The sequence below is a fragment of the Cebidichthys violaceus genome, unplaced genomic scaffold (genome assembly GCF_023349555.1).
Source record: "Cebidichthys violaceus isolate CVI_PGR_0920_01 unplaced genomic scaffold, fCebVio1.0.p SCAF_13, whole genome shotgun sequence".
Taxonomy (NCBI): Eukaryota; Metazoa; Chordata; class Actinopteri; order Perciformes; family Stichaeidae; genus Cebidichthys; species Cebidichthys violaceus.
In genome coordinates this window covers 1,107,422-1,132,808 of record NW_027176296.1, presented here as the reverse complement: position 1 = coordinate 1,132,808, position 25,387 = coordinate 1,107,422, and the positions used below count along the sequence as shown (strand labels likewise).

The window sequence follows — 25,387 nt, the reverse complement described above, 5'->3', positions numbered from 1 at the left end:
TGAGGTGTGGCGATGGATTTCATACCCGTATATTCCTTTGTTAATCAGAACAGAACAAAGCAGAAGACAACAGTAGAATAGAGGTTTTGACTAATGAATCTTAACTGAAGGACTACTTACTATTTTTAACCTCACAGCTTTCCATCCCATGATGCATCAGTTTGATATTACAGGCATCTCAATTCAAACAATCGGAATAAACTAAGATAAATACGAGGTTTTGGTGCCACACTTTTCTTTTTCAGTCAAAGAGAAAGTGATTGTTTCCAGACAACAATCAGGGATAAAACTTTTCGCAGTCCCTGAGGTCAAGTCAAGAATTCAGTTTCTCCATTAACATCCGCCTCGACAGACCACGCAGGCTCACTTCTTCTCAGGTCAGACACACTGGCTATCCTCAAGGGGGACTCATCATGACCAAGGGGAGAAGATGCACTGTGGGTGAGGCAGGTTGAGGAGGAGCAGGTCTACAGAAAATGCCAGTTGCGTATTCATGCACTGAACATTGCAGTCAGCGATGATCTCACCGTGCCCCAGCATGGATGTTTCCTTTAATAAGTAGAAACTGTCAGGACTTCTTTCCACACCATGCATATTGCATCCCACAGCCACACATTCATAAATATGACAGTATCTTCTTTGAGAGGAAAATATGTGTCCTGGCTCATCCATAAAACTTTATGTCAGCCTTCCACACAAGTAAAGACATGACAATGAGTAAAACGGGAGTCAGCGGGTTTTTATTTTTTGCTCTGCAGCAGCAGCAGTGTTATAAATGTGGTCTGTGAAGGGAGTTATCATGGCGACGTGTGTTGAGACGGCACCAAATATTACAATACCAGCGTGAAATAAGATGCATGCAACAACAAGGGACTCAGACGAGGAGTGCCTGTATGTGTTTGCGTCACACATATAAAAACGATATATATATATATATATATATATATATATATATATATATATATATATATATATATAGGCAGCGATGAGGTACAGGAATTTTAAAATCAGAACATTCAACTGGTTGTGTGCAATTTGTATTTGTGTATTTTAAACTAGAGCAAGTATTCCTGATATAGAGAAAGAAAGAGAAAAAGAAAGAAAAGAGAAAGAAGCCAACACAGCAGGAAACAATTGACTGCCGACACACAGACAGTGCAGGTTGAATGTCACAGATGACTTCTTATATCCCTGCAGGTTATGATTTATGTTGCTTCATATGCCTCATTAAAAGTCCATCCATTTACTCATTTTGATTTCAGTGTTTGAAGTGGAATAAAGAAAATTACCTATAGAAAAAAACACACTTTAATGTTTCAGAAGTGAGGTGTTTACCTACTGTGTATGTGTGTGTTTGTGTGTGTGTGTGTGTGTGTGTGTGTGTGTGTGTGTGTGAGTGTGTGTGTAGTATTAGTAGTAGTAGTAGAAATAGCAGGATTGAAATTAACGGCGGAATTTACTGAGCATTTATGTAGCGTGACTGGCAGCGTGCGTGTGTGTGCAGAATAATTGGGACTTCAATGCCCACAATCCCCACAGACCGCTCAGCTCCCCTCCGCCGCTCACACCCATTCCGCGGCAAGGTCGGTACGCGATTGGCCCGATTTCCCGATGACATCAGGACCCAACGTGGGGCAGCCTCAGAACGATTGGTTAGAGCGAGGCATCGTTTGGGCCAATCAGAATGCACAGAGAGACCTCAAACAAGGAAGAGCTTTTAAGGTGGAACCGTAGAGTTGCTGGCGTGGTTTCCAGCAGTGATTGAGATGTGTACACGGTTAACTTGAGCTTCCCCTCGTCGTTACGGCGTGCTGTTGATGTAAGGAAAAGTACAAAACACGCGCAGTTACTTAACTGACAGGTGACTTGGTGCGAATGTAAGTTGCATCGTCTCCAACTACCGTTATTTTATGGTTTTAAGGTTGCGGTTCATTTAAAAATCCTGCAGCTGTCTTCATCTCGTGTGGATTTGTTTGTTTTTGTTTATCAACTAGGTCGCTCAAGTCCTCTACAGACAATTGTTGTGTTTTTATAGCAGTTTGGCACAGATTTACGGCAAAAAAATGGACAAAATGATCCTGTTTTTGCAAATTTTCATTTAAGGACCCCCCCAAACATGAGCTACAGATGCCCATTTAGTAGTATTTTCATTGTAGTAGCTTACGACGCTTGAATGGCCTGACACTGAAGGAATTGAAGCCTTATAGTACGATTGACATTTGTATGCATGTTTAATTTTAAAATAATATAAAACATCTTACTGAAGCTGCCCAGTGTAGTTTGGCCCTACAGGGACCCCCTGGACCCTTCAGGCCCCATTCCTCAGAGGCAATGTGAGCGTTAATAGTGCTTAAACATATAAATAACTGCCTGCTGACACAAATGACTGGTGCTATTCTGCTCGAAATGTTTACCACTGTTATTAGCTGATGTAATGAATACACATTAGTAGTCAGCTTATATCATTTGGTACTGCTGTTTAGGGCTTTGAGAGCTGAAACCGCAGTGTTTTTACTGTACCCAGCAGCCGACTCTGTTCCTCTTTCTTCAGGTTTTGCTGACCTTCACTCTGAAGGCGCTGACTCTCCTCTGTGTCTCCCTGAACTTTCTCATGTATCACAAAGGCAGAGGTCAGTAAAACTCACTCTTTTTGATGTGTTCAAAATCTATAGAGAAACGGTAGTGGATCATTCTCTGCATCCCTTTTGGCAAAGTAAATATTTTTTAGTTCATTTAGAAAATATTTGCAATTGAAATCTTTTAGTGAAAGGGGGGAGCTGAAAGCAAACATATCCTGACATGCTAAAGATCAAGGCAGTAATAAAAACATTGAATACAACTGTAAGCTTTGAACCTTTGTAACTTCTGGAGTGTGTTGATGTCTGTCTGTGTGTTTGTATGCCTTCCCATCTGTCTAAACCCCAGTGTGAGGAGTCGGGGATATAATTACCTGCATAATCCTTTCCAGACAATTAGATAATGCTGATTAGTACAATGGGCTATATGGGGAATGGTGGTGTTGGTGTTGGAGGTGCCATTGAATGACGGTGTGTTAGTGTGGAGGAGAACACTGAAAGAGAGATTTTGAATGATGGCAGATGGGAGGAGGAGCAGGAAAGAGGAGGAGACATCGCCAGTTTGTCCAAAAATGGAAATGATTTATCCTCTGGGAAGCACAAATGTCCTCACCAAATATTACAGCAATCGATCCATTGGGCTGTAATGTTTTTTTTGTGCAAGTGACTGTTAGCACTGTGGCCTCACACAGTATGAAGGGCCCCGGGTTTGAATGTGCAGCTTTTACACTCTCTGTCTGCGAGGATATCCTTTCACAGACTGGAGACGTGCAGGTCAGGTGACTTTGAAACTCTAGATTATTTGTAGTGCAGGTGTGAAGGTGCTGAGGCACCTCTCGACCAGTGTGTGTGCTGGGGTACGCTCCCTGTGCCACTCTGGACAGGATAAGTGGAAATCTTTGCCAGCTGGTGGTGGCAGGATTTCCTCTACGACTCAAACTTTTTGAATTTGAGACAACCCTGTTGATGAGGAATGATGCTGGCCAATGAGACCTCCTGTTTCTGCCCTTTGGCTTGTTAATTATTTGTTAATTTTTTTTAGTGTGGCACATTGACTTGCATCTCTTTCGAAGCTGTCCTTAAAGGGACACTCCGTAACTTTTGCTAAACGGCGAGTGCTGTGGCCACGAGTTGTAATTAAGGACAACGATACATTGGATTTTCCTCTGTTTTCTAGGATTCCTCTGTGTTAGTTGCTTTATGAACATCTTCATAAGGGGCCATTAATGATAGCGAGCGGAACATTGTGTTGACGTCTTGTTACGCTTTGGGGGTGAAGATTGGGTTATAGTTTCAACCTGCTTAGTATCAGCGATCTCATGCTGTTAATACAAGCCCTTCATCACTGTTGTTATCGCAGCATCAAGATGATACTGTATACGTTCTTTTGTCCACTAGGTCCCGTCCTTTGTAAGTACAAGTTGAACCAAAATGACTCATCCACTCGTCCCTTCTCCTCTAATATCCAGACAAATGTTGACATGCATAGTTTCTTACTCCAAGCAGTATAATGCTTACTTACCGTTAGATCAGATAATGGGAAAGAATGCCAAAATTAGTCACAGTGCAAATTCGAACAAACTTAGCTGAGTTTTAATGTGTTGACATAAGCCAGCATTAGGTTTCCCCAAATGTATCTATAGTGTTTGTTAATAGACTGCATTGGATAATAGGATGTCTGCGGTGACCTAAATTGAGGATTTGGGGCTGCCCCCTGGCTAACCCGCTTGTTATCAAATGCAGTTTCTGTCTTACTGGAAATCCTCCACGGATGCCAAGACCGACTGTGTCCGATTCTACATTGTCGGATTAATGGCTGTTTGATCAAGTTCAAAGGCAGAGCGGCCCTAGATAAACTCATTATAAACAGTGCCAAATGGCGACTGGGCCAGACTGGTGTACTGTACATGGAAAGGCTTTAAATACCAGGTCTTAGTTGGTCCAGGTCCACTCTGGGCATTCCTGTAAATAGCATGTGCACTGGAGCCAGCAGTCAAAAGTAGGCGGCAGACATTGTTATCTTGCTAAAGCGGGGATATTTGTGGGTTACAGTGGTAGTCCTCCAGATACTCCACTTATTGATTTTGATGACATCTTAGGCGGTAAGTGGACTTTGCTGTGATGCTTCTGCTCTTCAGTTTTGACAGAATCACTACACAATGTGTGGCCCCTGCTTTAATGCCCATTTCTTTTAAATTTCTCTTTCACGTAGCACCCTTTAAAAAAGGGGGGCTGCCCAGTGTTTCTGTCTTTTCCAAACAAAGCGCTGTTGCTGCTTAGGGAAAAGAGAAATGAATCACTTCCTGTTTTTACCCCAAAAGACCACCTACCATTGGATGGTTAGAATAGCAAATGTAAACACTGAGTTAAATCAATATAGTATCCTGTCCGCTGGCAATAGAAAGAAGTAGGAAAAACATTTATATAACTATATGTATCACAATAGTCAATATACCCAATATGTTTGGGATGTGTGTGACGAGTTTACTGTTAAGAAAGGCTGTCCTGTGCTGTGAGTGTGATTCAATGAGCGAGACGCTCAGTTATGTGTCTTGATTCTTTAGGCACAGGAAATCCAGCAGCATGCATGCTGACCACTTGATCATAACCAGAGACAATAGTCTAGTGTATTGCAGCTGACATTTATTTGCTGGTTTGTCTGAGCTGAATTTACTTGTTACTTGTTTAAATTGGTGCCATGTGTATCTGATTTGTTTCCGTGTTTCCACTGTGTGTTTACGCCGAATACGTCACACAATCAACTGGATACATTTTTAAAAATTTAGGTTCAAAATTAAATAATATTTGCAAACAAAACAGAAATGAAGTGGCTCCATTTACTGCCTAATATTTCAATAAACTATCATTGATCTTATTTTTGTGTTGCGCTCTGGTTCAAGCGTCTGTTTGGGAGGATTGACGTATGTGGTTTGACACAGTGATGCACGTACAGCTGACAAACATCTGGATGCAATGCGCCTCAGACCACTTCCAGAGGAGGTTTGAGCAATCAAATCAGTTCTCTATTGCATCCCAAGTGTGTTTACACCTGGATTTATATGCGATAAAGCATGAGTGGATAGCTATCCAATCATCCAAGACGCATTTTAATGCAAGGTGTAAACTGGGTAATAAACTTATCACTCTGAGTAACTATTATGTGTGTATTTGCAACTGTGTGTTTGTGTTTGTGTTGCGTAACACGTGTGTCCACATAGCTGTCCTGAATTTGTGTATGAGTGTCGGAGCGTTTGTGTGTGTGTGAATCTTGATTCATATCAGTTTGAGCCTAAGTCTTTGTGCATGACTGATTGCTTTGTCTGCCTGACCGCAATTGAAAAGAGATCCATCTCCCTCTCTGCCTCTCTCTCCCTCCCTCTCTCTGTGTGACTGGGTGTCTCTATCTACTCAGTTCCACCTTAAGAGGAGCTTTAGCAGCCTGTCGTGTTTGTGTTGAAGCCAACAGGCACAATATATTACAGTCTAGGGCTTGCTGCTGAAAAGCCCGCTGGATCCTCCACTGACCTGCTGTTCTTTCCTGCTTTCCTCTCGCGTTTTTTTCTTCATTTAGATTAAAAACAAAGCCCTCACTCACTCACTCACTCACTCACTCACTCTCTCTCTCTCTCTCTCTCTCTCTCTCTCTCTCTCTCTCTCTCTCTCTCTCTCTCTCTCTCTCTCTCTCTCTCTCTCTCTGTCTCTCTCCCTTCTCCCCTCCCTCCTTCTTCTTCTTCTTCTTCTTCTTCTTCTCCTTCTTGTTCTCCTTCTTTTCTGCGGCAGCAGTCAAGGTAGAGGCTTCAGTGTGTCAGAGAGAGGGTGAAGAGGAGGAAAAAGCAGAGAAGACGACTATTTGGACGGAGCTGAGTGTGTGTTTATGTTTGGGTGTCTCACCATTGGACGGCCGGGTGAAGGGGCACTAGGAGAAGAGTACGAGGAAGAGGTGGAGGAGGAGGAGGAGGAGAGGGAAGCCTGAAGCCTGCCTGGATGAAATTCTCGGTGTCATGTCACTACGTGTGGACCTTGACTGATCACAGGGGCGAGGAAAACTGATCACAGGGTGAGGAAAGGGGGGGAGAGGCACTGAGAGGAAGACGGGGAGGTGGAGAAACTGAGACTTTGGTTTCACTGTGGGAAAAGAAGACGAAGAAGGAGGAGGAGGACGCAGGAGGGGAAGTCCGGTTTTATCATGACATTGTTGGATAAACGAACCCACGGATTAAGCACTCTTCAGTTGTGTGTGAACAGCGAAAGAGAAGAGAGCTAAAGGAGGAAAAGACGGAAAGAGACTCCGGAAGAGTATAGACTGCTTGTGTTCAACCCAGCTAAGGAGCAGGGACTGGACTTACAGAGTGTGTGTGTGTTGGTTTGTAAGTGTGTGTTCGTGAGGCTGTGTAACCGGTGGAGGGCAGAGGAGTGGAGGGCCAGGGGACTAACCTGGCCATCAAACGGACTGGCAGCCTCTCCTCTCCTGGGATCATGTACCCTCAGGGCAGGCATCCGGTAAGTACCTCCTTATGTCTCTTTCTCCTGTCTGTCTGACTCTTTTTCTGTCTCTCTATCTCCATGGATGTCTCTCAACTCCAATCTCTCAGTTGCTTTTTATGTTTCCTTGTCACCTTGTCACTCGTGTCTCCCTCTGCCCCCTTTTTTCCCTCTCTGTCTCTCTTCATGCCTCCCTGCTCGTCTTATCTTGTCTTTCCTCTTCTTACTTCCTCTTGGTCTCTCCTTAATAAAGTATCTATCTATCTATCTATCTATCTATCTATCTATCTATCTATCTATCTATCTATCTATCTATCTATCTATCTATCTATCTTATGCCTCTCTGCTTCTCGGTCTCTCCTCGTCTTTGTCTTTCTGTTTTTTTTCAGCCTGTCCTTGTTGTCCCTCTCTTGTGTTTAGTTATAAAGACTGTACTGTAACATGAGGAGTGAGACGTGAGGGAAAGGTTAGGAGTAAGAGATTCCCTGTTATGTACACACACACACACACACACACACACACACACCATCTCCCCCTCTGTCAGCTGTAACCAGGTGCCGCCTTTGAGAGATCTTATTGTTTAGCTGTGTTTGTGGCACATAACTGAATCTGAACTTCTCAGCTCGTGTGTGTGTGTGTGTGTGTGTGTGTACATTTGAGTTTCCGCTTTGTTTACAATAAAGAAAGATAATCCTTTATTAGCCCCACAGTGGGGTGATTTGCAGTTAAGTTGTTTCTAGGTGTGTGTCTACGTGTATAAGTTTGTGTACATGGCGGCATGCGTGTGAAAACAGATCTGCGTAAATTTGTCAGTACAACTGTCAGCTGTCCACCTGCTCATTTTGGTTGCCAAGCAAACACACACACATACACACACACACCCACACACACACACACACACACACACATGCCGTTTAATTGATAGTTAAATTAATTTCCATCACCACGAAGAAAGGTCGTGAGTGCTTCCCCTTCAAAGTCCCTTCCCTCCTCCAGTTTAACCCTTCATCAGCAGCGAGAGTTTGCCATTAATTTACCTGCTGCTGTAAAATAAAGGTTAAAGGCATCGACTAAAAAGCACTGAAGGATGAATGACAGCTTAGGCTCAGTCTGGCTTAGGCCATTCGTTTCACAGGGGCCCCGGTCCGGTTGCTATAATCAGATTTGGTTGTCAGTCTCTTTGTATCTGGTACAAATGGGTCAGTGGCCACTTTGCCTCGCAGCCAGCCAGCCACTCAGTCAGCCAGCAAGCCAGCCAGCTAGCTATCACACAGAATTATGAATGACATTTTCACAAGAGGAAGGCATGAGGAATCAATTACATGTACAGAGAGAATGCTAATAAGCCAGCCGCTGGAATAGAACGGAGAGAGACGCTGAGAGAAACAGGAAAAACAAAGGGAGAAAGTGAAAGATGTAAGAGCCAAGAAAGATAAAAAAAAAAGGTAGAGAAAGAATTCTTTAGAAAGGCCGCGGGTGGAAAGAGAAATGAAAATGAATGAGAGATGCAAAGGAAGAATCGAGTGTGAACATTCCTCTGTTCTCTCCTTTAGAGGCCTATCAGAGAGCTTCCTGCTGCGATGCTCCGCGTTTGTGATAAAGTTCAATCCCAGATTGAGCCAACTCCAACCGATCGATAGCCTCCATCCCTCTCCTTCTGTCTCTCTTCTGTTTTTCTCCCTCCTTCTTCCTCTGAAGCCCTCCTCTGCCAGTGGAACTTTATTTCTGGTGTTGCTATGAAATGTGATCTGTGGAGAGGTGTGAGGGTGCAAAGAACAGTGGTGTGTTTGTGTGCGTGCTTGTGTGTGGTTACAGGCGGTGTGTATGTGCGTTGGATACATATGTGTTTGTCCTCAAAAATGCAGAACAGGACTACTTGTAAAATATGCTGATTTTCCAGGCACAGCTGGAACAAAACCCCGGTCAAAACTCTCTCCGTGCTGGTGAATCTGAGGAAGATCCAATATTGTTTTTAGACAATCCTAGTCGGCTGCTAGAAAGCAAAGCATTAAAGAGCTGATGTATGTTGCTAGATAATAGAGAATTGTTCATTGTTATACAGATTGTTAAACTGAAGCAAACTTAGTTTCTTCAAGTTGATTTTCATATCATAATGGAGTTGACCGGCTACTTTAAAATAAACAAAATCATCTTAAATAGAACAATCATTTGTGTAAAAATGGTCAGCGGTAGTGTAAAATATGTGTGATATGTATTTGAACTCTTGCAGAGTTTTGATTGAACTGCGGCGAAACACAACTACACATCTGTCACTCGAGTAACTTGCCAGTGAGCGGCTTGTCCGCTCAGCAGCCTCGCTGTGTCCTTGTTGGCGTCAGTCAGAGATCTCGGCCCGACTTCTTGTCAGCCACAGACAGCAGAGAGGACAGAACTGCCTTGAATGCCGCTCCTTTCAACCTCTCTGTGTCCCTTTGGAAATGAGAAGGAAGGTGTCTCAAGGCTGCTCAAGCAGTGTTTTTCTTTTTATCAGAGAAGAAGACAGACTTTGTTCTTCTCGCTCTCTGCTAGGAAAAGGTTAAGGTGAGCGGAGCTGTAATTGGTTTCACTGGATTTTCACTGGATTTTTGTGGCGAGCATTATCCGGACTTTGTGAATGTGTACATGTGTGGGCTGTGTTCTTTGTTTAATGTGTGTCCGTGTGTGTGTCATTCGTTTTTGTGTCATAGTGCTTTGTTAATGTACACATGTTTGTATTAACAGTGAGTGTTGTGTGTAAATGTGTGTGTGCCGGTGTGAACGTCTCCTGTGTGAGGTTCATTTTTGTTTCATGTATTCATTTGCCCTTAAGTGCAAAGCGTCTTTGTGTGTAAATATATGTATGTCTTGGCGTGTGTGCACCATGTTCGTGTTTTGTATTTGTCCTTGTGTTCCTGTAAAAATGCTTGTGTGTGTGTGTGTGTGTGCAGCTGTTAGGGTGTGTGTGTGTGTGTGTGTGTGTGTGTGTTCAGATCTGCGAGAGGAAGGGGAAAGGAGAGCTGTGGTTCGTGTGCCAACAACAATAACAATAAATAATATCCCAGTCCGACCTCGACTGTTGCTGTGAATGTACAAGACCCTTGATTGGCTGCCACACCCCTGTGAGAGAGGAAGAAATTGTGTTTTCATGGTCAAGAAAGATGCCGATAACTGCTACCCTTTACATCATTTTACACATTTATTCATTTAAGCGCTTACGCCATCACAAACAAACACCTCTTCTCAAGCGCGCAGATTTCTGTTTTTCTCTCGGCACCTTTACTTTAAAGTAACTTTGGCTGTTGTGCGAGTGTGCATTTAAAGCTGTCGCTCTATTTGTGCTTCCTACCAATTTGTTCTCAGCCCCGGGAGCTGTGGTGGCTGTAGTCTGGAGGATCAAGATCAGACCGAGTTTATTCAGCAAGCGTACGATAAAGAGAGACAGAGACAAGTGTGAAAGAGAGAGAGGGAGAGATGGGTTTGGCCCCGGTTTAATTGCTGAAGGTGTAGATTGTTGTCCATCTCTTGCAGCAGTATTGTATGACAAAATAACACTCTGGATACATAATTAGATCTGCTCCAATCATTATTAGTAAATCATGCATGAACATCATTCAGTCCCTATTTGCTTTGGAAATGTACATTACGTCCTGACTATAAAGCATCTGTTGAATCATCAGGAGTGTGTGTGTGTGTGTGTGTGTGTGTGTGTGTGTGTGTGGGACAACGGGAAATGCTGAAGAAGGAGTGAGACCACTGTGTGTGGCACAGACTGAGTAACTGTTGGAAAACCATTGCAACTAATATGTATAATGTATAAGAGTGTGCTGTGGAGGGCTTCCATTTCCTTTGGCCTCTAGTAGCGTCACACTTCATTTTTATGGCCAAGTAAACAAACTATTGCCAAATATGTGGCCACAGACATCACATATGCTCCATTAATGAGGGCAGAGCCACGAGTAGAGTGTTTGGGACGTGTGTGTGTCTTAAAGTTTGATTTTGATGTGTTTGTGTGTGTTAATATTCATGAGATTGAATTGGCGAGTAGATTTTGTAGTTGCGGTGGCAGGACATGCTAAACTTATTAGTGTGTGTTGAATTGTGTAAGTGCTTTCAAACGTGTGTATACATTTCTATGGAAATTTCTCTGTTTGCTTTTCCGTACACACTGGACCTTGTCTTCATTCTTTTGGCACCTAGCTGTGTAGAGCAGTTTGTTTTTCGCCAACATCTGTGGCTGTAATGAAGCCATGTACGGTAAACAGCGCAGCGGATTGCTGTCACCTCCCACGGATGACACACTCCCCTCCTTTCCTTTGTCCTCGCCTTGTTTACATTTAATTTCTCTCAGCATTGCAAAGGCAACCCGGTAAAATGGCAAAAAGTCAAGTAACGACAACGACACAGCTGTAGAGAGTCGACCCACAGAACGGGTAAAAAAAGTCGTACAAGCAACCAACGACTTCTAGTCAGACGTCAGCAGCCACCCAGATTAAGTCTTTCTCTCTGATTAAAGGAAACGGGCCATTTTCTATCCTCAAATCCTGTGTTCTCTTCTTTGTCATTAAAAGAAATGATGAGAGCGAGGCTTGGATGCAGTCCAGAGACTCTTTTGGCTGCCAATCTTTCCCTGATTTGTAATCCACCGCTGGCTTAGTGGCTGACTGGTGAGCTGCAGCATTAACCGACTAGCTCTCCGAATGACTGACTGGCTAACTTGCTGCCTGGTTAAATGGTGCACTGACTGGCCTGCTGATTGACGGAGGGACTGACTGACAGACTTTATATTTACTGGCTGGTTGGCTGCCAATTTAATTGTCAAACTGAAGGACTGACTGGCTGGCTGGCAGAATGAGTGAGTGACAAAGATGTCCATTGGTTCTCGGCACAACAAGAGGGCCGCTAACTCTAAATGAGCTTCTGTTGTTGGGAGGCGGGCTGGCTTCCTCTAAGTTATCAAAACCTTAGAGTGGTCTGTAGAAATGCAGACAACAAATGTGAGGGAGTCTTCAAGAGATGGATGATATGTAAGTTCCATTCCCCGCATCTCTTCTTCGGTCTCTCATCCACACGCAGTCCAAACCAATGAGCTGTTGCTTATGTTCATTGCTGCTCACTTCAGCAGACACAAACACACAGACGTACACAAGGGGCACTGACACACTTGGTATTTCTCAACCGTTCGTGTGCCTTTTTCCTAAATATTTCACCAGCCAATTATTATTTCATGCGAAATCATCTGAATGTGTCTCTGCTTGTCTCGTAGAGACACAGGCAAAAGGAAGAACAAAGGGGCTAAGAAGGAGAAGTAAAGAACAAAAGGAGAGAAAAGGAAGGGAGGAATGAGACGGAGCCGCATGAGAGAGAGAGAGAGAGAGAGAGAGAGAGAGAGAGAGAGAGAGAGAGAGAGAGAGAGAGAGAGAGAGAGAGAGAGAGAGAGAGAGAGAGAGAGCACAAGAAAGAAAAAAAATATTTAGTTTGTGGGTGTTTTGTTCGAATGAATCCATCCATGCATAGGCATGCCTGCCTGTACCGTGTGAATGCTCATGTGTGGATGGAACGTGTGCCAGGGGCTAAACAGATAGACAGAGAAGACAAGCAGACAGATAGAATAAATTCTGTCCCAATCAGTCCCAGTCCTGCATCTGTTTCACAGTTGCTTTCTCTCTGATGCCGCCGCTGCTTGAACAGACGACTTCCCCGAGACAGACAGACAGACAGACAGACAGACAGACAGACAGACAGACAGACAGACAGACAGACAGACCGATGGACCGATGGACCAACAGAACCAGACTGACCTAACGTTCAGACGGAGAGGGAAAGACAGTGTGGACTAAGAAATGCAAATGAGGTCAAACAGCAAGATTGGTGCAACGTCATTTGGAGATGCTAATTGAGTCGAGGAGGCGACTTCTCGAGGTTAAATATTTCACCTTCTGTAAGACATTTGGGATTAGCAAGTTACTTTCAAGCAGTACACTGACCGGGCCAACTCTCCAACTTCTAACATCAATGCCAGAAACCTACGAAGGTTATAATGTACCGACCAGTAACACTGAATAGTCACAGCTGCTGCATGACTTTGGTTATGGCATTGGCTAATTTCTTTACGTCACATTTTTTTTTTTTTTTTTTACTCTGTGCTAAAGAAAGAACATTCAAACACATTGTATTTAATTATAATGCTTAAACCTAATGTCAAATTATCTACATTACATTGTTTTTATGTTTCTGGTAAAGGTGCCATAACCGTTGGGGTCATGACCATCTGATATCTCGCGTCGTTTCATGATTTTATAACATCCCTGTGTTTGCGTGTCATCACATGTATTGCTAGTTGGTACAATCAAACCCGTGACAGGACAGACGGACTGACAGGCACTGACACTAACAGACAGGTGATGGTTATGGCCAGTGGCTCCCACCTCCATCCTGTTATGTGATACAGTGCAATGGACATCACCCCCCCCCCCCCCCAAAGCTAATCCTTCCTAATTCTCTGCTTGCCCGTGCCAGCTCGGCCAAATTGTGATTGACTGCTGTCCCACATGGTGTATATATATGAGTGTGTGTGTTTTTGTTGCGCACAAGTGACCCTTCCTTGCCCCCCTCTCCTCCACCTGGATTAACCGGATCAGTTTTGGGTTTCAGGATCCCCTATGCTGGCTGCTATGGTGCTCTCACACACACACACACACACACACACACACACACACACGCACGTGTGTACGCACACAACAACACAGGCGGTAGGCTGTTTTTTGGCCCATCGTGACGCACTATTGGACCCCTAACCGTCTGGGCTGCCATCTGTCACAATACAGGAGACGCACTCCAACAACAAATGTTGGTTCTGGTGTACATACGGCATGACTTTATGATGCCTGCATCTTTGTAAACACTACAGAAGGATGCACATTTACCCCCCACCCCAGATAAAGCAATCCGTTTTACCTGCTGAAGTGTCCATGAGCAAGACACAGAGTCTCCTGTTATTACTAATAAGCATGAAGTAATTTAATACTTCCATACTCGTCTCTTTATTCTGACAGGCAGAGCTCAGCAGAGTGAATATTTCCCCTTATGCCTGAGGACCTGATCTGTATTTTTCATTTTCTTTCCGCTCATAAGAAGTTTTACTGCTCCTGGGTCCATGAAACTCATTCAAAAAGGTGCAATTGGCGAATCAAAAGAATGACATTGTGGAGTTTTGTCCAGCCGATGAAAGAGATTCAGACGTCTCTCATCAGCACACGACAGACGACGCCATGTTGACACCAACGGTTGTCACTCGCAGATCCCTTGTATAATCCTGATCTGTGACTATGGGCTTTGTTATATGACTTAGTGCTGCTGATGTAACCCGCCAGCAGCACTTTATCTGTGTGCATCCGCCTGAGTATGTGTCTGTGTGTTCATGTTTCCGTGGCAGCAGATGGTGGGAGCAGTATTACCACAGACGGATGGACAGTGCACAGGGTAGAGCGACTAGTGTTGACTACAGCAAAGACGGCATTACTCTCTATCTCTCCCCTTCTCTCTCTCTATCTCTCTCTCTCTCTTTCTCTCTCTTCTTCTTTCCATCCCCTCTGTGTCAGGCGGATGAATGGCCGGCTATCTCTCTCAGTCAGCAGCCATGCCGCTCTTTCATCATCTGTCTCCCTGCTCGTTCTTTCACTCCTCTGTAAAGATGTCACACTAGTCTATCACTCCCTCCATCCCTCAGTCCATCCATCCTTCTGTCTGTCAGATGAGTATCTATCTCTCTCTCGCCTTCCCCCCCTCATCAATCCATACCTCCATCCCTGCTCTCCCTCTCGCTGTGGGTCTGCGTGTTCTCTGACTGAATCTGCATGTGCCGTAGTGTTCTTGTTTGTTTGTTTGTGTGTTTTTCAGTGCGCTCATGGCTACGTGGGCGTGTGTGTTTGTATCTGTGTGTGCCAGATCACTACCCCGAGCCCCTCTTCCCCCCTGTCCTCCCCTCCCTCACTGAGTGTGTGTGGTGTGAATCAAGGTCAGTGGGGATCTGTTGGCAGACACCCCCCACAACCCACCCACCGCCCTCCCACCCACACACCCCACACACACACACACACACACACGCCCAGATGGTTTGTGTGTATAGTGCCTATCCAGCCATCTAGATGTCCCTGCTATGCCTGCCTCAGCTCAGTTTAGCCCAGCTCAGCTCGGCTTCGTGGATTAATTACTGGGGAACCCACCGCGTCCCTGACCTCCACCGCCGGACTAATTGAAATCTAATTGAATTGTGCTTGTCTAGACTAATGAAGCCCCGCCACTGAAACCGCCAATCTTTTAGCTGTATAGCTGCAGGCCGATAGCCACCCAGCTGCACTGTTGCCACTGCACTGTGCCGCTCAGTTTGGATGGATGGATATGTGAACAGATGAACAAATGGTTGGATGGATGGATTTATAGTTGGCTCGGGTTGCTAAGTGGAAAGACACACTCCACATGTTTTGTGACTTAAGATACTTGAGTCGACAGTGTCACAGGTATTGTGAACTCGTAAAGTTGAGTAAATCCATTCCAACCAAAACATATTCCGATTGCGGCCCTAAATCAAGGTGAAAGGAAACTTAGCCAGAGTCGGTTATCTTGAGAAACAATTAAGAGCACTCTAGATTTATTAAATTATTCAACCGAAAAACCCAGCCAAGTGTTGCAAACTCTTTTCCAATGAAAGTAGGTAGCAGCACTAGATCCAAAAAGGTGCTAAATCTTGCGGGAAAGTTGCCAAGTCGGCAACACTTGACAGCCCATCCCTTCAGGCCTCCCTCCAAAGCCATCCCACAAAATTATCATAATAATCGTAATCATGCCTTCATGCAGATCATGCCTTTGCCATAGCAGGATTCATAATTTATCATCTGGGCTGCACAGAGGAAGAATCACTTGCCCACCACTGCAGGGATCAGGGTCCTGTCCTCAGCTGTGGTGCTTTAGATTTGGCAGGGTGCACTAATCATACAGTGGACAGCTTTTGCAGGGTGGGATGCTAATCACATGTCCTTGTCTTTGCACTAGAAGCGTCAGAGGGAGGTCTGATGTAGGAGGGTTAGTGTGAACCTCAAAACTCATGTTGAGGCTGATCACTGACAGGTGATAAGAAGTGACTAAAAAGAAGTGGCAGAGACACCTGGCAGTCTGCATCCTCCTCGGGCTAACAGCGGGAGTCCCACACTGCAGGGAAAATCCACTAATCCAAATTGGGAGAAGATACTTCTTATGTAAAAAATCTCCTCTGAGAATCCACAAAAAAAACCTCAACCACTTCTGCGTACTCTAGATTTTCCAGACTACAAACTAAGTCCCATTCCCAAACATAAACAGCATCAAAAATCAGTGTCCCTTGTTTCTAAAACCTCATTAAGATTATGGAGGAACAGGGCGGCTGTTGAAAGCGCTTCAGACTGACATGGAGGTCTGGCGGTGGACGTAAGGGAGTGGACCCCAGGGAGCTGCTTATTTTGTTGGGCCTTCTTTAGCTTTTAGTAGGTGAGAGACGGTGCTGTGATTCCCTATAAGTTATTCATTTGACGTTTCCTCCCTTCTCAGCTCTTTGTAGGCTGGAATACATTAGCAACCTGGCAGAGTGGAGAGGATGGTAATGTGGAAGAGAGGGAGAGCAGAGGAAGAAAGGATGGGGGTTGTGGAGGGAAGGAGGAGAGTCATTAGAGGAGGAGGAGAACAGAGCGAGAGAGAGGACACGGCTTTATGATGTGTGGGAAGGGGAAGTGACCTTCCCTCTCACTTTCATCTTGGCTTTTTTCTCCCCTTGCCGTGCTCCCTGACACACACACACACACACACACACACCCACACACCCACACACACACACACACACACACACACACACACACACCCACACACACACACACACACACACACCGACACACACACACACACACACACACACACACACACACACACCGACACATGGTTGCGTGCACACACACTTAACTGTATGGCATATGCAGGTGCACATGTGCCTACACAAATATATTACAGGCACAATGCATACCATCTTCTCTCTTGAGCAGGAACAAACACACCTCAGTATCTGTTTTTCATCTTTTCCTTCTCTCCTTCTTTTTCTATGCAGGTTCCCTTACAGCCCGGCCAGTCTTTCAAGTTCACAGTCCTGGAAACTCTGGACCGCATCAAGGAGGAATTCCAGTTCCTCCAGGCACAGTATCACAGGTACACAGACAATATTACATTGCACACATACAGATATGGATTTGTTGGTATTTAAACATTTTTTGTGACAAATGACGAATAGTTAACTTTCTAATTAAGAAGTACTGGTATGAAGAGTCACTCTTCCATACGTTGTTTTATATCGTATATTCTCTACACTAAATGTATTAATTATAGTCCATTTCACAGTCGTAAACGTAAACATTCCAGATGTGTCCCAGTTTATATCCTGTTGCAGTGTGTATGTGAAAGACATAAACTGACAAGAAGTAAATGAAGCCAAGCTGTTGCCTTGCACTGCAATTCTATTTAAACAGTCTATAGAAACAACGCATTGTGTCATTCAGATCTGTGGAAGTCAGTGTTTTCGACAATAAATGAACCAATAAACACATATGTCAGCGTGCAAGTGCTGTCCTTTTTAATCTTTATTTCTTTATTAAGACACTGAATACAAAATACTGTGGAGTGATAGTGAGTTGCAACCCTTCAAATTAAATCCAGTCTAAACAAAAAAAATCTCAAAGCTTTACAAACTTCTGTAACTCATAATTTTTGCACATTGCCTTCATTGTAGTCGCTACACGTTTACAGTAATTAGGGACATCAATAAGGGATCATGTCTTTAACCTACATTCACTTCCTCAAATGCCCTTTTTGTATTCACTGTCTTTTCTGGTGCAGACATTTCCAGTTTCTCCTTTAGTATTAATAAAATTAAACATCTATATTTTATTGTATCTTCCATTATTTCTGCTAATTGCTCTTGCCTTCACACTTTGTTACAGTAGAAGTTGTGGAGAACTGAGATCGTAGTTTCCAACACATCAAAGGAAATGCAGTTTAGGTCTTTTTTAGAATTTTCTACAGCTGGAGGTCACTGATGTTCGTGTTATCATATGGCTGACCAGAGGTGACTTTGGCGAAGAGAAATAAACCATCCAGCCTCTTACTCACACCTCAGTGGGCAGACTGAACAGCCTGCTGCGATACAGCAACACTACTTTACAGCTAGGCATTGGACTGGTGGTTCTTAGTGACACACTAAAACACACACACACACACACACACACACACACACACACACACACACACACACACACACACAGATCCATTCACGTGAAATTTTAATGTTTGCATGATGGCAATGACACTACAAAACTACAATTTCCTGCACGACACTAAACTTTTTCCTATTAATAAACTATCTGACTTTAAAGACAATATCAAGCTCCACTCTACCTTTTCTGAATATTGGCCTGATAAAGTTAATGTTAAACACTCTCACCTCAACTTGACAGTTTAAACATGTGGTCAGAAGTATTGTAGAAGTGTATCACCATATTTGAATGTGTACATATGAATACATTAGAATGTGTGAAAGTTTAAAGCGTTTTGATCAAATTATTCAAAATGTTTGAATGTCAAAAGAATATCTGAACAGATAGATTTCATTTTTGTTTCCATAAGGAGATCCGTAGCTGTTCCTAGTTGTGAACATTCAATTTAGTTCTGTGTGAATTTCTTTCACTCACAAACAGATAGACGTGTAACTGCAAACCTGATGTGTATCTGCAAGTCTTTGATGTTAAACTGCTAACTTTTGTGCAAATAATCTTTATAGACTCACACTTTGGAAAATGTTTGTGCAAATGTTTTTCATTTGTTCACAAAATGTGATGCACAGCTACAATATTCACACAGATGTTATGTTTCTTACATAATTTCTTTGTTCAGATGTTTTTCACAAATTCAAACCATGAATTTCTTTGACCAAAACATTTTGACACATTGACGCATTTAAATAAATAATAAACATTTATTCACACAATTAGATATGGTGATACAAAGCTACGGTACTTTTGACCATATTTAGTTTCCATAGTTTTTTTCCTGAATAACGTGTGGATTTTGAGAAGTTTGCAAGTTTTGTCCTTATTGACTAATGCCATGCATTTAAAACACATGTGAGTAATTTAATATAAGTAACCAGACCTCATGCGAGATAACAACAGAACACAACAAAAATGCACAAACCTGACATGAAATGTGATACTTTGTGAGGACCTTGGGCTCAGTAGCAGTAGCATAAACCCACCAATGTCCACATGATGTATATAACTAGACGCACTAAACACAGAGGGACTTGTCAAACTAACCCCACATGGAGGTGTGATGAATTGCAGTGGTGAATAAGACGCACCCTGCTGGCAGTTGCTACCATGAAGGTGATATTTTTCAGTGTCACTTTTAGCAGTAATGGGTAGCCCGACTGTGTGGCTAAGAATAATCTTTTGGTACCCTTCCACAGCCTTAAACTCTGTGTGACCTCTGCAATATGCAAGTCCTGTGGAAATTGTAGTTAATTTCCGTGGATGCAAATACACCATTTAATCCGCGTGTGTCCTTTTTCGTCCTCTTCCAGCCTGAAGCTGGAGTGTGAGAAGCTGGCCAGTGAGAAGACTGAGATGCAGAGGCACTACATCATGGTGAGTCCAATCAGAGCGTTAGCAGAGCTGAACGGTGATTTGTTAGTCTGACTGGGCCACTCAGAAACTCTTGAAAAGAGTCTGATAGGTTCCTATATAGGAATTACAATCAGGGGAGTTGAATCCGTGCTTTTGATTAGCTGGATGGGCGTTGTTTAGTGTTGGTCATTCAGAAGTGAAAAGTTTGTTGTCTCGCCACTTCTCTGTTGTTCCTCCTGTGTTCCGCTCATGATTTCGCTTTCTCCCTGTCACTTCTCTGTTTTGACTTCTCATTTCATGTACTGCACATCTGTTTATATACCAGATGTAACAAGTAATGCCAAGGCATTAGACATATTTTCAAAACCCACAAACAGATTATGATGTTTAAATATGTTGTCATATATTGAAATGACAACATCCAGTGGCTTGAAAACTAGTTTGTAATCATTAATTCCTTTAATACCTGGTCATTATTTAAAAAAAACAGTGGTACATATTCTTGAATGTCTGTAATGGAATACAGTTTAAAAAGTTACTAAACTAGTACAAAACCAGTATTTTTCTCTGTTTTTCTTGTAAACTATTTATCATGCTCACTCATACCTCTCTCTGAAACCTACTTGTCTTTTCTATATCTTTTTCCATTTTTTTCCCTCCTTCAGACTCAGTCGGTGTCTGTCTCTTCTTCCTCTCTCTGTTTTCTCTCGTGCGCTAGTAGTCTGAGCTCCCTCTGCGTCGGTGTGTCTGTGCGACTAAAGGCTCACATGTATCGTAAGCCTTCGTCTGTGGTACAAAACCCACACAGAGCCGACCAGAATACGATATGCACCATCTGCTAAGCTGCTCGCATTTCATAAACCTGGGAGAGCAGGCGGGATCAGGGCCGTAAGCTAGATAGACACACAGATGGATAGACAGACAGAAAGAAAGAGAGAGAAAGAGAGAGAGAGAGAGAGAGAGAGAGAGCGAGAGAGAGAGAGAGAGAGAGAGAGAGAGAGAGAGAGAGAGAGAGAGAGAGAGAGAGAGAGAGAGAGAGAGAGAGAGAGAGGGAGGCAGACAGGCAGATAGACTGACAGATAGAGTGTGAGAAAGAAAAGCAAGCATGAAGACAGGGAAACTGGCAGACAGACAAATGGATTTAGGAGCACACAGACAGACAGGCTGAAGATAAACAGATAAAACACTCGCACACAAACACACAGGAGACACCACATCCACACATTCATTCATCTACACTTACACACACACACACACACACACACACACACATTTGTTCTCCTGTTTTTTATGAGGACGTTCCATTCAAGATCTTTATTTCTCAGGCTGCAACTCCTCCTAGTGCCAAATAAAACCAAAACAAGTCAAAATGACATCAATATTCAAATAGGATAACAATGTAAGGAAACAAACTGTTTGATAATGGCATCATGGCTATTAACTACTTTGCAAAAGTGTTTTTTGTTACTTCTACTAATGACATAATAATAATAATACTAATAGAGCCAATCATTGTAGTAGTTTTTCTTATGCATTGTAGTAGTAGTAGTAGTAGTAGTAGTAGTAGTAGTAGTATTAGTAGTATATGTCAAAAATAAACATTTCAGTAAACAAGAAGTTAACCTCATCAGGACCAAGACAATCTTTGGAAATGAAGGCAAATTCAATGTTCTTTTGATTATGACTTGTTACTAGTTAGTCATTCTGTATACTTATACTTAAAGTTACTAACCTTAACTGATTAGGAAACAGTCTTAATTCAATACCGATGCCTCTATATGACCTACATAAGTAAACAGACCATTTGTAGGAATATTGGAGTTTTTCATAAATTGATTCTTCATGCCTGTCATCGGGTTCAATTCCCCAAGAAATCTAGACAAAATGATTTAAAGCACATCGGTTAACAGAGACTCCTCCTCCCTGTCCCTGCTGGAGGCCCAGGTTTAGGTTTTCTTTAGGTAATCTGATGCTCGGAAACACTACCGCTTTTGTCCACAGGGACCGCAACACAAAATGAAAGTTCCTCGTAGTAGCTTTAAATAACAACATAATCTCCTAGTTATATTTTGAACTTATAATAGTCCATTTAATTGCAAACATTTTTTTTAGGATTCTAATCTACCCAAACATGGACCCTAAACTGGTCTGTTAAAAAACAGAAGGACTTGTCAATCTGACCTCATTTCATAAAAATATCCTCGCTTTGCTTTTCAAAGTGGTAAAAAACAAGAAGAAACATGCACATAAATATAATACAGTTTAGCACACACACAAAGAAAAAACTCTGAAAACCACAGACTTCTCTAAAACACCCACTTCCCTAATCTCAGGCACTCCCCATTCTAGCTGTGGTTTCACAGAATTAGTGTGCGGAACAAACAATTCTGACCATCATCAACCTTCTTCATTGCAAATCCTCACTGCTCCATCTTACACAATAGGTGTAGTGGTAGACCGGGGCAATGGATGACATTTGATCAAAGTTTGTGCATATTAAATGTCATGGCCTTTGTGACCACAGCGCCATTGGTAAACCAAGGAGGTAGAGAATCAGTACAAGAGTATCTTCTGTTTTATGTTGTATTGAAGTTCAACACTGAGCTCTAACAGAGGACTATGGCAGGAGGTCAGGGAGCTGCAGGTGCAGATGACACATCCATATAGGTGAGCATGGAAGATGGTTAGCACTCCAGGCTATACAATTTGAATTGGGGCTCACTGTGGTGTAGTGGCTAACACAGTGCTACGCTACTTCATAGGCATGGCTGAGAAAGAGAGGGAGGGAAAGAGGGAGAGAAAATGAGAGGGAGGGGAGTGAAAGAGAGGCTCAAAGGGAAAGATAGCTTGAGAGAAAAAAGGCTCAGCGAGTGTCAGACAGAAAAAAAACAGGGCGCTGCTGAGGGAGGGAGGGAGGGAAGGATACAAAGGGAGGAAGAGAGAAAGCGAATAAAAGAGGAGCGGGAGAGAGTGATAGAGGCAAAAGAGAGAGATACAGAGGGAACGCGAGAGTGGGGGGAAAATGCTGAAAAGGAATGAGAGAGACTAAATGAGAAAGAGAGGTACCAGGGGACAGAAATGCAAAGAGGAGAGATGGAGGGTGAAAAAAGATGAGAGAGAGAGAGAGAGAGAGAGAGAGAGAGAGAGAGAGAGAGAGAGAGAGAGAGAGAGAGACACAGAGTCCAAGAGAAAGAGATAGTGATGTGTTTGTGTGGGGGGGCGTGAAATGAAAGAGAGAGAGAGAGGGGGAGGTGGGGGGGGGGGTGCACGCACAGACACGTAAATAATGTGAAGCAACAACGGACTCGCTGCGCCCACAGAGGAGATAACCCAGAAGGCTATATTTAGCTCGTTAGGCCTGTCATCCACACTGAGGCCTGTTTCCACAGGCTGGGGCTCTGCTCACCACGCTGCACTGCTCCTGCCTTTACTATTCATCACTTTTAAGCTCTTAAATACAAGGGTGAGGGGTTGGGAGGCAGGGAGATGGTTATACAGGGTGATGCAGGGCTGATGCATGTGGATTTTTTAAAATTTCAACGCTATAACACCCAAGAAGACATGATCATTTAGAAACTGTGTTTTTCTGTAAGGTGGCAATCTTTAAATTAGTTTTGTCATAGTGTCATGTGATTATTTGGAGAGACCGTCCTCCCACAGAAGACTGCGCACTATCTGTCCTTTGAGCAGACGCCTAACAACATGTTTACGTTAAAGTGACAATGACCTTTCTCAGCCGTAGGGATTAAGTGAGTAAGTAGTGTGAAGTTGTTACTGAGCCACAAAGTCCCATCCTGGTATATTCTACCCCTTTGTTATGAGATCTGGGTGTTAGATTTTGAAACGGGAGGCCGCTGTTTGCTTCCCGCTTCCTATTTTTGTGAAGGTAACAAATGTTTTGTTTTGAGGTTTTATTTTAGAGGGCTTGTTGCGTTTGGCACAGTCTCTATCTTTGTGTTTTCTTCAGAGGACGTTTGAGTTTGTGTAGGTACTGTGCCAATGTTGTCGTTGTCTGATCATCAGTCATTCTTGTCATAACTCGCTTACCAAGGCAATATTCTTGTCTATATCACAAATAAACCATGCCCGCTTCAGGCGTAGATTTTCCTCAGAGGCAAATACCTGAAAATCTGATGAATGAATATATCCATTCTTTTACATTCAAATGTTAAGATAGTTTAGATGCTTCCATAATTGTGATGTGAAATGTCTTATTTTTGTGGTAAGAACCACAAGCAGTCATCTTATCCAACAGTAATTTAAATCACATTGTATATAGTTTTTGCCGATGTTTTATGTTAAAGCAAAGAGGAGGTGCTGGTTTTACTCTTACTGTTAGATATCTCTCCTTATGGGATGGAACTTTTCAAAGTTGAAAAAGTTTGTTTTTCCACACATTTGCCACTTTAATGCTATAGCTGGCAATGGGTAAGTTTTACACATTTCATGCTTGGAGAGATGATGCCATAACCCTCTCAAATTGCTCCTGTCTGTGGAGTGTTGCTACAGTTAAACAGCAGAGCCAGGTTTGGGAGAGTGTATTTGTATGTTTGGCAGACCCGTTCTCTGTATCTTTTTGGATGGAATATTTTATGTTGGCTGCTCTACTAGACTGCCTTATTTCTTTGTATGTGTAGAGAGACACTGGCAGTGTACAACTTTAACGATAGCTGCAAACACAAACGCACAAACATCAAGTCACACACATTGAGTGTGTCTGTAGGCGTCTTGCCTTTCTCCTCCTGTTGTATTTATAATTCATGGCTCTCAGATTTCACTGCTCTCCTGGAATTCCACTGGGTATTTTTAAATAAGGTTGCATTGTAGCCCCGGCTAATCAGGGGGCGTAGATGTGTCGGTCACATGCTAACACAAAGCGCAAGCAAGTCTCCCGCCTGGAGAGCTGTGTTCACCCCTGCTGGCCTGAGGTTGAATCTAACAAAGACCAGATACACATGCATGAGGCTCAGTGGAATGTGATAGAAGACGAGATAAAACAGCTGTCTTGCATCATAAAACCCCAAAAGTCAACAATGTGATCCAAAAAAACGCCGTTATGTCATCTCTCCTTTTTGTCCCTCCTTTACTCACTGTCTAGTTGTAGTGGACTGTTTAATACTATTTTAAAAAACTTTGATGATGGCCTTACAGTCACATGTTGTAATTCAGTTGCTGCTCTGGTTTTCTAAATTTCTTTCTTTCCAGGATTACATGCCTTCAGAAACCTTTTTTTTCCTCACAGAGTCTTGACATTTCTGCAGCCTTCGTCTCATTCCTATACTGTCAAACACAAGACAAAACTCTTATGGGGGAGTGGACTGTATAAAAGAGACATGTCTGCTGGAGGGTGACAGCTCACAGTCAGGAATCACATTAGGTGGCCTCTCCATTGCTGTGTGTGTGTGTGTGTGTGTGTGTGTGTGTGTGTGTGTGTGTGTGTGTGAGATACAGAGGCGCTGCAGGGGTCTGGTGTTAATGAACGGCCATGCTGCTGGCAAGAGACAAAATATTGTCTCATCAAATTTCATGATACAAAATAATGACAAGATGAAATGCATGATATTTATGTGCGTTGTTGAGCAGGAAGAGCGTAGACAATAAGGCTGTCACTTTTTATCTGAAATTCAAACAGAAGCCAAAAAAAATTATATTCGGTCC

The 25,387-nt window shown here is 43.1% G+C and overlaps 1 protein-coding gene across 2 annotated transcripts in view; it reads left to right on the top strand.

Annotated features, from left to right (window-relative positions):
• The first annotated feature begins 6,078 nt into the window (after nucleotides 1–6,078).
• Nucleotides 6,079–25,387, top strand: part of tle2b (TLE family member 2, transcriptional corepressor b) — a 76,614-nt gene continuing 57,305 nt past the window's right edge. For both annotated transcript variants that reach the window (XM_068707246.1, XM_068707245.1), the window contains exons 1-3: nucleotides 6,079–7,076; nucleotides 17,164–17,261; nucleotides 19,687–19,750. In XM_068707246.1, coding sequence (XP_068563347.1) covers nucleotides 7,053–7,076; nucleotides 17,164–17,261; nucleotides 19,687–19,750 — 186 coding nt within the window. In that variant the 5' untranslated portion in view covers nucleotides 6,079–7,052. The remainder of the gene's footprint in view (nucleotides 7,077–17,163; nucleotides 17,262–19,686; nucleotides 19,751–25,387) is intronic.